The sequence below is a fragment of the Hibiscus syriacus genome, unplaced genomic scaffold (genome assembly GCF_006381635.1).
Source record: "Hibiscus syriacus cultivar Baekdansim isolate YM2019G1 unplaced genomic scaffold, ASM638163v2 tig00002880_pilon, whole genome shotgun sequence".
Classification (NCBI taxonomy): domain Eukaryota; kingdom Viridiplantae; phylum Streptophyta; class Magnoliopsida; order Malvales; family Malvaceae; genus Hibiscus; species Hibiscus syriacus.
Genome location: NW_024061952.1, coordinates 72,954 through 89,385, shown reverse-complemented (window position 1 = coordinate 89,385; position 16,432 = coordinate 72,954). Strand labels below are relative to the sequence as shown.

Sequence of the window (16,432 nt, the reverse complement as noted above, 5' to 3'; positions counted from 1 at the left end):
GTTAAATTATAAGAATTAATGATAATGAATATGAAATGTTAAACGTGTTGATAATGATATATGTGTTCCATGATCTGTATAGAAATGTTTTAGTATATGTTTATATGATAAAAAGAATTAGTGACATGTGTACATGAGTTTAAATGAGATGATAACAAATACACTATATATGATATGTATATTTGGTAATATGAAATATTTTATAGAAATTACATGATGATATGTTTATTCCTTGGTATATTGATATATGTGTTATATGATGAATATATGGTAAGTAAAAGTGATTAATGATAGTATTTGCAGATGTATGCCGTTTGTTTATATGAAATGGTATATGGTTATATTATATGTTTTATATGCCTCACTAAGTCATCGACTTAGCGTGTGATTGTTTCACACGTAGGTTTGGAAAGCGAAAAGAGAAGTAAAAAGGAACGAGACATATCAGTTCTCCTTACTGAAGATCATATCATAAATGTAGATCGAATTACATGTATTTTGTTAGAAATAATTTAGTTGACATGTAATAAAAAGGATTTGTATTAGATACGCTCTGATCGAGTTTTGAAATGTTTTAAACGTATATATGCAAATGGTAAATGTATAATGATGAAACCTTGGATTTTTATGAATTTATACATATTTTACGGAAGTACTATAGCATGGTATCGGTTCCCTGTAGCAGGGGAATCGGTTCCCCTATGACAATCTGGAAAATTTTAACATTCGGGTACTGTAGCAGTGTATTGCTCACAGTAATGTTCATTAATGTTCACGGTACTGTTCATACCATATTTTAATGTTCATAAATACGTTTTTGACTCAAAATTTTATAACAAACACAATTCAACAATATATGATCATATTTTCTTAAAATGAGTTCACATGTTTTAATATTTTGTAAGAATATCATTTTTAAAAGTCAATGTGACATCTCAGACTCGTATTCAGATCGAATATGAGTTGGGGTGTTACATATAATGTCTAATGAGGGTTCAAATAGAGTGTAATAGGTAAACCTAATAGTTTAGTTTAATTTTTTTTATATAATTATCCTCAAGCGTTTTGTTTCATTTTGTTATGTTTCTCTTGTTTAGTAATAAGTCTAAAGTTTATCCTAAAACTAGAAAGGTAGTTTAAAACATAGAATAAAATAGTAATTAAAATTTAAATACTATTGTTTAATTTGTATCCATATTAATTTAACCTACCAAACTCTATTCACTTCCCATGATTTCTCATATCATACAAATGCTTTCTTATTTATGCACCGGCAAAGTTAGGTAACATTTTTAATTATTTAACTATTTTTTATTGATTTATTCAAATAAAGAAAGTTGTCCTTTTTAGTAAGTTTTACATAAAGAGTAAAAAATCATTTAAGGTTAGTTTATAATGAGTATTTTAAATTATTTCAAAGCTAATTAATATTTATATCCATATTTAGTTGATATAATTGATAAAATATAATAATAAATTAAAATTTAAATATAGAAAAAATAATTATTTAATTTGAATGCAGGGACTGGTTCTAGTAATAACGTAAAAATGTTACTTAAAAAACTATTTGAGTACAAAATCTAAGTTTAGTAATCATGCACTGGGCACTAATCCAGCGTAATAAATAACACCGCTATAAGTACAATAACTTATCAGACAATGAACTTATCATTCATATCATTAGATCTAATTCTCATCTCATATCGTCTCCTTTACGGTATTTAGCTAATTTGTCGGGTGCTGGCATATTTAAATTTATTTATTTATTTGAATTTTTGCTTGTTTAATTTTTCCTTTTTCATCGTTCAAATCCGAACCCTTTCTCTATTCTGTATAAATACTTCACCAGAGACAGCAACGGAGAGAGAGAGAAACTACTCTTGGGAAGAAAAAAGAGAAAGCAGTGAAACAACCTGCCGTTCTCTTCGCTTTCTCCAAAAATTTCTCTCGATCTGTGCAATTATTCTGGTAATTTTTATTTTTCATTTTTATAACTTTTTATTTTGTTTGGATAATATTCTTGAGTTGTTGAATTTTACGAGCTGGGACTGTAATTTCTTTAGGGTTTTTTGGGTTTATATTTTGAAGTATAATTGATTGTGAGAAATTCAGATCTCTTTGTATTTATATTGTCTTGTTGGTTTCTTTTTACAGAATTACAATCATGTCCTCGCTTAGCAGAGAACTTGTGTTCCTCATACTTCAATTCCTTGATGAGGAGAAATTTAAAGACACTGTTCACAGGCATGCTTTAATCTTTCGGCTTTTGTTCTCCCTGACTTCAATTTAATTTTATTATTGTGTTGATGCATTTATATATATATATATATATATATAATTTTGTATTTGTTGATTAATATGTTAATAGATTGGAGCAAGAATCAGGGTTTTTCTTCAATTTGAAATATTTCGAGGAAATGGTGACAAATGGAGAATGGGATGAAGTAGAGAAATATCTTTCAGGGTTTACAAAAGTTGATGATAATAGATATTCCATGAAAATTTTCTTTGAGATTCGTAAACAGAAGTACCTTGAAGCTCTAGACAAGTAAGCCCTTGTCTTAAACTTCATTTTTGCCACGTCTCATGAGTTAGTTTTTCCTATTTGGGAGTTAATTTAGTTGCCATATAAAAGGAATGATTCTATGTCCATCTGTATTTCCATAAAATAAATGCAGGAAGGATCGTACTAAAGCGGTGGAGATTTTAGTTAAGGACCTTAAAGTGTTTTCTACATTTAACGAGGAACTTTTTAAGGAAATTACACATCTATTGACATTGGACAACTTCAGGTATGAATTAAATATTACTTCTCAGCTTATGCTAGTCTAATGTGGCATTAGTTTGGTTTCGTTAGTTATGTGTTCATGAGATTTTATGGCTAATGTTAATACACAGAGAAAATGAGCAACTATCAAAATATGGAGACACAAAATCTGCTAGGGGTATAATGCTTGCTGAATTAAAGAAGTTAATAGAGGCTAACCCTCTTTTCCGTGATAAGCTTCAGTTTCCCACCTTGAAGAATTCAAGATTGCGGACACTAATAAATCAGAGGTCTCGTATTCTTTTGTGTAGATTCTATAGTTGATTCCTTCCGTTCTTCCTTTTGTGAGCTTCCTAACAATTATTTATTTTCGTTATAATGCAGTTTGAACTGGCAGCATCAACTTTGTAAGAATCCAAGGTCTAATCCGGACATCAAAACCCTATTTGTGGACCACAGTTGTGGACAACCAAATGGTGCACGAGCTCCATCCCCTGTCACTAATCCTTTAATGAGTACTGTTCCAAAGGCAGGGAGTTTTCCTCCACTGGGTGCTCATGGTGTAAGTTAATAGAAGTGATAAGTAATTTAGCTGTTTCTGGAGTGATTATTTCCTTTGATTTGATATACATGTATTTGCAGCCCTTTCAGCCCACACCGCCTGCACTTCCAACCTCTCTTGCGGGATGGATGGCTAACCCAACTCCCGTGCCACACCCTGTGGCTTCTGCTGGACCATTAGGACTTGCTGCACCTAACAATGCAGGTGGTTATTTGTAGAATCTTTCCATCGAGATCAAAGAGATTTTGCTTTAGTAAGCATCTCATTTTTGTGGGGATAGATGTGAAGCTATATTTGTATTTAGAAATGCATGTATGTCCTCTGTCAGGACACGATACATGAAACCTATTAGGTAAAGGTATATTTTTTGCTAAGATATAATGCCAAAAAGCACTTAAAATTCACTGGAGCATGAAGATTTTAGGAGAGGCTGACTTGTTCTTTTAGTTAAATGCATATCTTGATGGGATATTGTCTCACTTTCTATATTTCTTTCTCATGGTAGCTGCAATCTTGAAACGTCCTAGAACTCCTCCAACCAATAACCCTGCTCTGGACTATCAGTCAGCGGATTCTGAACATGTTTTGAAGAGATCAAGGCCCTTCGGAATGCCAGAGGAGGTATCACTCACTAATAACACCCTTTGATCTTGTTTACAAATAGATTTATCTCACGACCTCTGTGTAACATGTGGATATATCTAGTTCCCATATCCATCAAATAGTATGGCTTTGAGATGCTGGTGATGCTCATTTATTGAGATTTAGAGGGTATTAATTAATTCATTGAGTCATTTAGACTTGTATTGACCATTTTATCACTAGGTTGAAAATATTTGTTAATAAGTAGCAAGGGCTTCTCTGCTTCCCCTTTGTGACCTAAATGATGGGTAATGAGGGAAATGTATTATAGCAGTGTCAGTCAGGCAGAGCAGAAAATTTTATTTGCTTTCCTTGGTCTTTGAGTGCCATTCTTAAGTCACTTTACTTGCCTGTCATGGAGTCCTTGTCTTTGGTTTCTCTTTATCACTTGAAAAGAGAAAAAGGGTAAATATGCAGTTTTGACACTTTTGTGAGTTTGAGTTATCTTGTATATCACCTTAAAGGTTTCCCTGCTGTTAGTCGTATGACTGGTAGTCTGGGAAGCATGAGATCTGCTCCATCTTGTAGCGTTGATCATCCTTCTTGCTTTCTTTGAAATGATATTTATAAATGAAGGGTATCTGATCAGCTACTCCTTCACCAGGTCAATAATCTGTCGGTAAATATTTTGCCTGTTCCATATGCCGGCCAGACCCATAGTCAGAGTTCTTACTCTCTTGATGACTTGACCAAGACTGTTGTTATGACTCTAAGTCAGGGGTCTTCTGTCAAGAGCATGGATTTCCATCCAGTGCAACAATTTCTACTTCTTGGTGAGCCAACACACCGGCATATAAAGTTTTCATGCCTGCTCAGACTTCATTTCCTCTGAATTGAGTAGGTTTTTACTTCTCTTTCATGTTGTGTTCTAATTGTGTTCTCTGTATTTTGTTTTATGATTTCAGTGGGAACAAACATTGGTGATATTATGGTGTGGGAAGTTGGTAGTGGTGAAAGGATAGCTCATAAAACATTTAAGGTCTGGGACCTTTCATCATGTTCAATGCCTCTGCAGGTATTGCTTTGTTTCACCGCTAACAAGATTTATTGAACATGAACTTGTTATACAGTCCTTAAAATTGGATTGATGTTAACCTCCTGATTCTCACAGGCATCTTTGGCAAAGGATTGTACAGTATCAGTCAACCGCGTGGTGTGGAGCCCTGATGGAGCTCTTTTTGGTAATTTTTGTAGCTATAACAATTGGACTTCTTATAGTCTACTAAATCGAAAACTAGATTTGACATTTTCTCCTGATTTCAGGTGTTGCATACTCCAAGCATCTTGTGCACATATTCTCCTATCATGGTGGTGATGATCTGCGTAACCGCTTAGAGGTTTGTGTGATTGGTCGATTTGATTAGATTCATCTAGTTTTAAGCTGATATTTTGCCTTGCTTTCGCCTAATTATATTCACTAAATTATCTTTCTTTTTTTTTAGATTGAGGCTCATGTTGGAAGTGTAAATGATCTTGCATTCTCCTACCCAAACAAACAATTGTGTGTTGTCACTTGTGGCGATGACAGGGTTATTAAGGTTGCTTGTTCTCTCTTTTATTTTATTTTATTTTTCTATTTGACATCACTTTCTAACAGTCTCCTATCTTGTAGGTTTGGGATACGGTCTCTGGGGCTAAACTGCATACTTTTGAGGGTCATGAAGCACCTGTCTATTCTATATGCCCTCATCACAAGGAAAATATTCAGGTAACAAACAACAGCATGGAGACTGATACTTGTTTGTTCCTTTGTTTAGATTTCTTTTCTATTTCATCAGCGAGGGAAAAAAGAAGAAGAACCGTTTCCCTTAGTTTATGAAAAGAACCAATAATTTATTTAGGAAACTAAGTTCAAAAGTTTTAACCGGTTTATTCACAGAATCTTAACAGATGGAATCCATGGCATTAGATAATTATGTATTTAATGTCAAAACAGAACCATTGGCAACAAATTTATGTTTAATCAAGTCTGTTTTTAGCTTTTCTTTGATTTCTTATTTCAGAGTGGATTGTCTTACAATGTTCTGGAGCTTTCTTTGTGGAAAATTTTCGTGCTTGGGTTCTATCATGAAAACTGCTGTTTATGTTTGTAAATTCAGTAGTTTTATCTTCGACGGTCACTTATTTCTGCTTAAGTCATATTTAAATAAATGGAAGTGTTAAAATATAATTTAAGAGAAATCTTCTCTGGAGATTAATACAGGACATGGCAAGATCATCTTAAAATTTGGGATATTGAGCTTGTATGGAACAATGTGTCTAGGACTTAGTGCAATCTTTCTTTCAACTATAGAACCATAAACTCCCTTCTGGGTTCTTTTTATTTCTTTAAGAATTTGTGTTCCTTTTCTTTTGGTGATGTTATTTATTTATTATTATTTTTAAATTATACTTTTTTAATCATTGGTATCCTGTAAGTTGCATGTTTATTTTACTGCTATATTAACACTTTGGTTTTGTTCTGTTTTTTCAGTTCATTTTCTCAACAGCAACCGATGGGAAAATAAAGGCATGGTTGTATGATAATATGGGTTCAAGAGTTGACTATAATGCACCTGGTCAGTCATCCACAACGATGTCATACAGTGCTGATGGAACAAGGTTCAAATCTTATTTGTACTCTACAATTCTGGTCTTTCTTCTTTTGAGGTTGTTCTTTTCCTATATTTTTATTCTTTAACAGTACTATTAATCTTTTAATCTATATTGACCACTTATAGGTTGTTCTCATGCGGGACAAACAAAGAAGGGGAATCATTCTTGGTGGAATGGAATGAAAGTGAAGGAGCTGTCAAGCGGGCATATTTTGGTCTTGGAAAGCGATCTGTGGGAATTGTTCAATTTGATACGACAAAGAATAGGTTCTTGGCTGCTGGTGATGAGTTCACTGTCAAATTCTGGGACATGGACAATCTTAATCTATTAACAAGTACACCAGCTGATGGTGGATTGCCGGTACATAAGCATATGCCTTATTTCATGTTAGGCTGTTTGATGCTTGCTATCCCTATTAACTGTCTCTTTTATAATAAAATGCAGCCTTCCCCTTGCATTAGATTTAACAAGGAAGGAACATTGTTAGCTGTTTCAACTGATGATAATAGAGTTAAAATTCTAGCAAATTCAGATGGGGTTAGGTTGCTACGGACAGTGGAGAACCGTTCGTTTGATGCTTCTAGAGTTGCTCCTCCAGCTGTAGTAAAGGTAAAATATACACTTACGTACAACTATCAGATCATTATATGTCTTCTATAAGAATATGTTTCCTAAGTGCTTGATTTATGTAACAGGCACCTAATATTGGTCCATTTGGTTCTAACAATGCAACCATCGGAACGACCGTTGGTGATCGGGCTGCACCAGTCGCTCCGATAGTCGGACCAGTGAGTTACCTCTTATAATGATACCTATTGCATTTGGTAGAAATCTAAATTATCTTTTGAATATAATCTGTCTAACATATTATTATTTATGCATGAAAAAAATGTATGATCTGACCTTTTTTGTTCTCTCTCTCTCCAGAATAATGATGCTCGAAGTTTGGCTGATGTAAAGCCCAGAATTACAGATGAATCGGTGGAAAAATCTAGGATCTGGAAACTTACAGAAATCAATGAACCATCACAGTGCCGCACCTTAAGGCTTCCTGATAGTTTGACAGCAATGAGGGTAAAAATTGTCCCTGAATGTCGATTTTTCTGTCCCTTCTAAGATAAGCTATTCATGGAAAATGTTATCATCTGCTGTGTGGTAAACAGCTAATGTATTTTTCAGGTTATGTTAACAATTGGGGACCTAAGATATCAATAGAAATATTTGTGGTTCGGATTATTCACGGCTGCGATTATACTCTATGAGTATGATAATCAACATAAGAGAAGCTCTATTTAATAAATCATCATAAGTGATACTCTATTTAATAATGTGGATGCTTAAAATACCCTGGGATTATTTTTGTCTTTAGCCAGTCAGTGATTTGAACTTTAAGGAATATTTGTTGATAATATGTACTTATTTATTTATTCATAGAAAAGGGATAATCATTTATTTTTTGTGTTTGACTTCAGGTTTCTAGACTAATATATACAAATTCTGGGGTTGCCATATTGGCATTAGCATCTAATGCTGTCCACAAGCTCTGGAAATGGCAGAGGAGTGATCGCAACATAACTGCGAAGGTGTGTTAATTTCTTTAACAACTCTTTGCTAGATCTCATGCTTTGTTTCCTAATGCTATTTTTAGTTTTTATTTTCTTAATCTTATTTTATGCTAGGTATTAACTAAGTCCTTATTTTATGCTAGGTATTAACTAACTCCTGTCTTTTGTAGGCCACAACTAGTGTAGCACCCCAATTATGGCAGCCTTCAAGTGGAATATTAATGACTAATGATATAAGTGATACAAATCCTGAAGATGCTGTTCCATGCTTTGCACTTTCAAAGAATGATTCTTATGTGATGTCTGCATCAGGGGGTAAAATATCGCTCTTCAATATGATGACATTCAAGGTTGGTACTTTCTCCACTTGTTTCATTCTTTTGACATGACTATCCTCTGAGGAAAGCTCTGGAATTTTATGTAAGTAGGCCATTTAAAGTATAAGCTTTCATACTATAGCCATGAAGTTTAAGGAATTTGGACTAAAATACTGAAGATTATTTGATTAGTTAGAATTTTAGGTTGAAACTGACTTGACAATAAGGTTATTATTTGTGAGGATCATTAGTTTGCATAATTTAATTTCATATTTTTCTTTGTGCTTTCTTAATATGCAGACAATGACAACGTTCATGCCCCCACCACCAGCAGCTACATTTCTTGCATTTCATCCCCAGGACAATAATATCATTGCCATAGGCATGGATGATTCATCGATCCAAATTTACAATGTTCGGGTGGATGAGGTCCTTTTAATTGACATTTTAACTTTGTTGGTTGTTGATAAATAAGTGGGAATTATTATTTTTTTGATAGGAATAGATGGCCTCATTAAAAAACCTCCCTCTTAGAGGTCCTTTACCATATGGTATGAACCAACTAGTGGAAGGAGGAAAAGAGTGCCAGACTTTATTGATTTTAAATGAATTACATAAGACTTAAAAACAGTCCTACAAGATACATAAAACTTAAACACACTGCTAAAAATCATAACTGCTGAACGCCCCAACTCGCTGAAACAACAATTCCCATCACCCAATCCCCTCCTTTGCTAGTTTATCAACCTTTCAATTACAGCACCTCGGAATCCACCTCACAATAATCTCGTGCACAGACATTGTAGAAGCTATAATAATCTCGTGCACAGACATTGTAGAAGCTATCTCCTTAACTAGATTAGAAAGAAAAGTAGGGACAGTTGCTTAATCTTTCAACCATTCCACTGCTAGTTTACAATTAGATTCCACAATTAACCTTCCCTTCGGTGCCCATTCTAAAGAAACAAATAAATCTATTCCTTTCTTGATTGCTTTCAACTCTGCTACGATGATAGGAGTAGGTCCAACATTTTCTGAAAAAGAAATCAGCTTTGTCCGATTCCAGTCTCTGAGAATACCCCCAATTCCAGCAATTCTCCCAACAATACAAACAGCTCCATCCACATTCATTTTATAAAAGTCAGTTGGAGGAGGACTCCAACTAACCACCGGCCTGTTCAAATCTTTTATAACTGAGCAAGTGTCTGCCAATGAAGGATCAACAATTAACGAATCCACCTGAATAGAGCTTTTGGGATACTTTGCTAAGAACCATTTCGCCAACCTTAGCCGAACCGTGAAAAACAAAGCGAATCTGTCCAGTTTACCTCCATTAAAGATGATATCATTTCTAAATTTCCATAAAGACCATAGGATTGCTGTTGGAATGAACTTCCACATGGCAGAATAAAGCTTCAAATATGTCCAAGAGCTGAGGAGGGAGGGAGGATCAGAGGGTAAAACACACGAAATACTCCAAAAGCTGATAATTTTATTCCACAGTTCCCACGAAACTTGACAAGAAATAAAAAGATGTTGAACAGATTCTTCACAAAGATTGCAAAGAGGACATAAAATATCATCACCTAGGGGAACCCCCCGTTTCTTCAACTCCACTCTCACCGATAATTTTTTATGGGATACTTGCCAAAGGAAAGCCTCAACTCTAGGAGGAACTAAACCCATCCAAACATATTTGTTCCATAAAAATGAATTTTCATTAGAATAGGAAAAAGACTTCCTACAAGCTTTAACCGAAAACAACTCCTCCCCCACTCCATCCCATAGCAAACAATCCTCCAAAGATTCGGTTAATGTAATGTTTTCGAGTCTATCCAATAGCTCCACCAACTGAACCACCTCCCAATCACAGAGATTCCTCCTCGTTCTAATATTCCACTCCCATCCATTCGAATCGAAGCTCCCAAAATCAGCAACCTTGCCCCCTTGGATTGGAGAAAGAGCAAAAATCCTAGGGAAAAGCATTTTCAAAGGAAAATCCCCTAACCAAGTATCATTCCAAAATGAGATCGATTTGCCATTCCCTACTTGTAACTTCGCATGGGCTCTAAGGCAACCTCCAACAACATCATCTTTGGTGAAGTTATTAACAATTCCCCTCCAAATCCAAGAGTCCTTATGGGAGAGGACCTTGATAATATCCATGGAATTACAACTAACATCATGTTTGGTGCATATGAAACGCTTCCACAATGAACTTTTCTCATTAGCAAACTTCCACACCCACTTTCCCAACAAGGCTCGGTTAGAATATTTCAAGTCGGCAACTCACAAACCTCCACAACTCGAAGTATTGCAAATCTTATCCCAACTTACCCAATGCATTTTCTTCTTCTCGGCCCCATCACCCCATAAAAAAGCCGCCATCAAAGAATTTAACTTCTTGCAAATAGTAGAAGGCATCTTGAAAAAAAGATAGAAAGAAGACAGGTAAAGATTACAAAACCGACTTAATAAGCACCAATCTACCTGCCAATGACAAGGAAGAGGCTTTCCACCCCGCTAGTTTCTTGTGGAAATTATCAAAAACCGGTCCCACAATTTCTTTTTGCCCCTAACGGAAGTCCCAAGTATACGGTCGGAAATGAACCTATAGAGCATCCAATAGACGAAGCCCAATCTTCCATGATATCATCCTCCACATTAATGCCAAAAAGTTTGCTTTTAGCTAAATTAAGATGAAGTCCCGTCATTAAGCTATAAATCCTCAGAACTCGTCTCACATTCTTTATCTGAGTAATGGAAGCTCCACAGAAAATAATAAGGTCATCTGCGAACTGAAGATGAGACAAAGTGAAACTATTTTGGTTTTTGCCAAACGCAAACCCTTGAAATAGGCCAATTTCCACAGCTTTGGATGACATCATGTGAAGTAGTTCACCAACCACGTTAAACAAAAGAGGAGAAAGGCTACATCCTTGTCTCAAGCCTTTAGCTATTGGGAACTCCTCTGTAGGCGACCCATTGACTAAAGCCGAGATTGAGGCAGTGGAAATACACTGTGAAATCCAAGAACACCACCTTTCACCGAAGCCCATGACTTTCAAAAGCCTTAGAAGAATCTGCCAGTCAACTGTGTCATATGCTCTGCTAAAATTGACTTTGAAAACAACAACTCTAAGCCCTTGTTTCCTCCAAAAATCAATGCCTTCATTTGCTATACAAGCACAATCCAACAATTGTCTCCCCAGAATAAAAGCAAACTGAGTTGGGCTTACAATATCATTAACACATAATGAAAGTCTCTTAGACAGAACTTTTGAAAGAATCTTATATAGACTGCCTACAAGGCTGATAGGTCTGTAGTCTTCAATACACTCCGGATTACCTTTTTTAGGAATCAAGGTAATAAATGCATGATTTACCCCATGAACCCATTCCTTTCCTTTGTAAAAATCAGAAAAAAACTCCATGATCTGGGCCTTCAGATTCAGCCAGAATTTCTTATAAAATCCCATGGTAAAACCATCTGGACCAGGAGCTTTAGAACTTTCAGAAGAAGCAATTGCTTGCCAAACTTCTTACTCCGAAAATTCTGCCTCGAGACATTCTCTCTGAACTGCTGTCAATTGTTTAAAATCAAAATTAAAGCCTGCGACTTCCAGAGTTGATTTGTCATTATATGCATTCTTGAAAAAAATTGAAAACAGTTGCTTTTATCTGTTCTGGATCTGAAATAAATCCCCCTTCATACTTCAATGAATGAATGGAATTGATTCTGTTTCTCCTCAATGCAGTAAGGTGAAAGAACCTTGTATTTCTATCTCCATCTTTAATCCATCTTGTTCTAGACTTCTGAAACCAGATCCTCTCCTCGATTCTCAACAGCCTCCGTAACTCTTTTTTAAAATCAATCAGCTGATTCCACTCCCCTGAAGACAAAATTCCACCTTGAGATTTTCTGTCCAAAGCACTGATTTTAAATTCCAGCTACGAGATGGATTCACCCAGTCCTCTGTGACAACTACCATGCCAGTTTTTGATTTTATTTTTTGCAGCCTGTAACAACCTGGAAATACCCCCTCTATTCTTCTTTTTCTCTACTGCCAGTGATTCTTCAACCAATTCATCAAAACCTTGTTCTTCTAAAAGAAAATTAAAGAACCTAAAGGGTTTAGGCCCCCAACTAATAGAAACATCCTCCAACAAAACTGGATTGTGATCTGAAATTGATTTCGGTAGAAGACTTTGTGTAACATTAGGAAAACTGTTAAGAAATCTGGCACAAATTAGGAACCGGTCCAGTCTCACCCAAGTTGAAGATTCTCTATTGTTGCACCACATGTATGTACCTCCTGACAAAGGCAAATCAATGAGATTCGCTTGCTGCACAAAGGATCTAAGGATATAGATTGAATTCCAATTTTGTGATTTCCCTTGCTTTTCATCCGTATCAATATACGCATTGAAATCTCCCCCAATACATACTGGTAAATTCTGAGACATAACAAATTGCAGCAGCTTCCCATAAAACTCTTCCTTTTCTGATTCGATAGAAGGCCCACACACATTTATAAAATCAAACTCCATTTGCCCATTCAACAATTTCCCCATAACTGCCAAAAACCTACTGTGAGCATGCTGGTGAAAGACTTGAACCACACTTTCATTCCACATGGTAATCAACCCCCGATGTTGAGTGGAGACACCAAGACTCCCTTTAGCAAATTACCCCCTATCCTCCTAATAATCGACACATGTACTAGATCCAACTTTGATTCTTGAATGAATAGAAAAACTGGTTTCAACTTCCTTACTTGCCTTGCAACTGCTACAGATTTTTCTCTTCTTCCAAGGCCCCTTATGTTCCACGTTAAAATACTTAGATTATTCATTAGAGATAATTAACACCCAAACAACAAAATACCAAAACTGCAGACAGCACATTCTGACCACCAGTCAAGACTCCCTTACTACCTCTGAATGTTGTTCCAGACTTAAAATTTTTTCAATGAAAACCTCCTTCTCTTCGTTAAAAGAAATGCCTAACATTTGACAAACTTGCCAAGTAGCTAACGCTTCCTCCAACAACTTCGAAAACGTGAATGAAGAAGCTGTATAGATATTAACCCTGTCCATGGCTTCAGAGATTAAGTATCTTTTCTTCCTTCTAAATTCTTTACTTGACCCTGAAGTGGAAGAAGAAGCTACTGCCGCACTTTCTGATAATTGACTACGGATTAAAGGAGCCGAAGATGAGTCCTGTAAATTGGCAGAACAGAAGATGTCCTTGTCCTGTTCACCTCCACTGAAAATTGGAGATAGTTTCTGATAAATAGTGAGCTCAGCGGCATTCTGTTTCTTAATCAGAATACCCTCTGCGCAAGTGACATCATCTTTCAAACCCGAGCACTGCCATATACGTCTATTCCTTGTTCTTCTGTATACCCTTGCATAACAAGATTTACCTCTCCTACCATCGAGAACACTTCTTAAAGACAAACATTTAGAAACAGGAAATCCCAGCTTCCACTTCTTAGTACACTTAACATTATTTTCACAAACCTATGTGCTTTATTTTAACAGGTGAAGACAAAGTTAAAAGGTCATCAGAAAAGAATAACAGGTCTTGCTTTCTCTCATACTCTGAACGTGCTTGTATCTTCTGGAGCTGACAGTCAGGTACAAAATTTCAGTCTCTTTTCCACATTTGCTTCTTGTATCCTAAGCAGTTTAACAACCCACTTTGAATTTCAAAGTCATTGGCTTATTTCGAGTTAATCTTGTTATGGACCGTATGAATAGGAAATGATTCTCTTGAATTCATGCTTGTGAAAGCATATTAATTCATTATGCTTATATGAGGTCGTTCCTACATGGTTTGATGGTCTGTTATCATATTAAACACTACACATAATTTCTTAGGACTTGACGTATGTTCATGTCCTATAAAATGATTTTTAGCACTTGTTAACTTTCCATTTACGTGTGCTAATCATTCCACATCTATTTTATTCTACAGCTCTGTGTATGGAGCACAGATGGATGGGAGAAGCAAACTAGTAAGTTCTTGCAAATACCTAATGGTCGGGCAGCATCTCCTCATGCTGAGACTCGTGTTCAGTTTCACCTGGATCAGATACATTTGCTGGCGGTTCATGAAACACAGATAGCAATATTTGAAGCACCAAAACTAGAATGCCTAAAGCAGGTGTCCAAGCTTACTTTCCATATAATTTATATTTTCTAGATTATTACCGCTTAAAATTTATGTTTAAATCAATAGCACTTCATGAAACACAGATAGCAATATTTGAAGCACCACGTGCATGTGGTAGGTCTAAGGAGTGTGCTGGCATTGCCATATTTGTCCTTTTAGAAATTCCTTTCCAACCGTATATTGCTATTTGTCAATAGAACATATGTTGTTTGGGATTTGTTCTAAGGTTGTTTTGGAATAATTTTCTCAAACAGTGGGTCCCTAGAGAAGCAAGCGGTCCCATCACGCATGCAACATACTCCTGTGACAGCCAAATGATATATGTGAGCTTCGAAGATGGAAGTGTTGGTGTTCTTACCGCTTCAACGCTCAGATTGAGATGTCGAATTAGTTCTGCTGCATATTTACCTCCCAATCCAAGGTACCCTTCTCTTCTCTCATTAAAAGTCATAAACACAAATTGATTGCATTGCTAAAATCGGTTCTCAACGCCATCCAATATTTGTGGCTAGTTTTTCTAACACTGCAACCTTGAACAGTTTGAGAGTTTATCCTCTCGTCATCGCGGCACATCCATCCGACCCAAATCAATTTGCATTGGGACTTACAGATGGTGGAGTCCAAATCGTCGAGCCTTCGGAGTCCGAAGGAAAATGGGGCACCGCTCCTCCAGCTGAAAATGGCGCTGGACCAAGTACCACTTCAGGCGCAACCGGTTCAGAACCGCCTCAGCGGTGACCGGTCCATGTGCAGGTATCCTTAGAAAGGATACATCTCTTGCATGCATTTGAATCTTTTTCCTTGGTGGTCCCATTTTAAAAGTAGAATTAAGGGGAAGCTGCACAAAATTACAATAGGTTGATACATAAATGGCATGCCATCCATCCTTTTTTTGCAGCATATAGTGTTTGATTGATTCCATTATTAAGGATTTTGGTGTAAATGTAGGAGTTGTTGCCTTAGAGAAGGTGGGTCTGACTATAGACATTTGAAAGGAAGGAAACCAGAGACAAAATTTCTGTTGGTTGATTATAACTAGGAACCTTTAAAGGAAACTATTAATTATTTAATCTCATTTTTTTTAGTTGACCACAAATCTTTTTTCTTTGTTTTTGGTTCTAAAATCACCTTTTTTTATGAATGTATTAAGAGATTATTCTCTCGGAAGTTCATATCCGATAAAACAAAATATTTTTAATAATATCTATTTAGAATTTTTTTAATTATTGATAATATATATATTATAAACATGATTATTTAAATTTATATTTTTAATAAAAATAACACTTCTTTTTATGTACATAATATAATATAATATAAATTTTATGTACATTTTTTTGAAAAATAAATATTGATTTTTTTTTTCATATATCGTGTTGTAATAAGGAGAACCCTTCATTCCCTGAGAATAAAGTTAAGTTGATATTGATATTCGACTGTAAATGATATGAGAGGGAAGTTGTTTCCATTGCTTACAACAAGTCAAATCAAATTACCTTTAGTCAGTCCGCACTCAAAACCATATTAATTTGAGTTCATTTGTCCACCAATATATATTATATTTTGTCATTATTTTTAGGTTTAATTGTAAAATAAGTTTTTAAACTATAGCCTTTATTTTGTAAATTAGTGTTCAAATTATTTTTTGAGTGATCTTAGTGCTTAACGTTATAAATTGTATCATATTAGGTGTGTAGACCGTCAACTTAAGTAACATGTTTTATAATATGATAATTTTAAAATTTATTTTTTAAAAATATTATTATATATGTGAAAATCTTAAATTCTCTTAAAATTCTATAA

The 16,432-nt window shown here is 35.3% G+C and overlaps 1 protein-coding gene across 2 annotated transcripts; it reads left to right on the top strand.

The window, feature by feature from the left end:
* Positions 1-1,842: 1,842 nt before the first annotated feature.
* On the top strand, positions 1,843-15,718 carry LOC120161517 (topless-related protein 4-like). Of its 2 annotated transcripts, none has more exons than XM_039171744.1 (26): positions 1,843-1,968; positions 2,155-2,244; positions 2,369-2,548; positions 2,679-2,792; positions 2,899-3,057; positions 3,152-3,329; positions 3,410-3,533; positions 3,835-3,950; positions 4,576-4,744; positions 4,877-4,986; positions 5,083-5,152; positions 5,235-5,308; positions 5,414-5,509; positions 5,584-5,679; positions 6,445-6,572; positions 6,692-6,926; positions 7,011-7,175; positions 7,262-7,354; positions 7,494-7,640; positions 8,039-8,149; positions 8,302-8,481; positions 8,749-8,877; positions 13,996-14,091; positions 14,432-14,620; positions 14,884-15,050; positions 15,169-15,718. In XM_039171744.1, the coding sequence occupies exons 2-26, from the start codon at positions 2,165-2,167 to the stop codon at positions 15,365-15,367; spliced, it is 3,405 nt and encodes a 1,134-aa protein (XP_039027675.1). In that variant the 5' UTR covers positions 1,843-1,968; positions 2,155-2,164; the 3' UTR covers positions 15,368-15,718. The 2 variants fall into 2 exon arrangements, with proteins under 2 accessions (XP_039027675.1, XP_039027672.1); XM_039171741.1 differs by having other exon boundaries at positions 7,259-7,354.
* Positions 15,719-16,432: the final 714 nt, after the last annotated feature.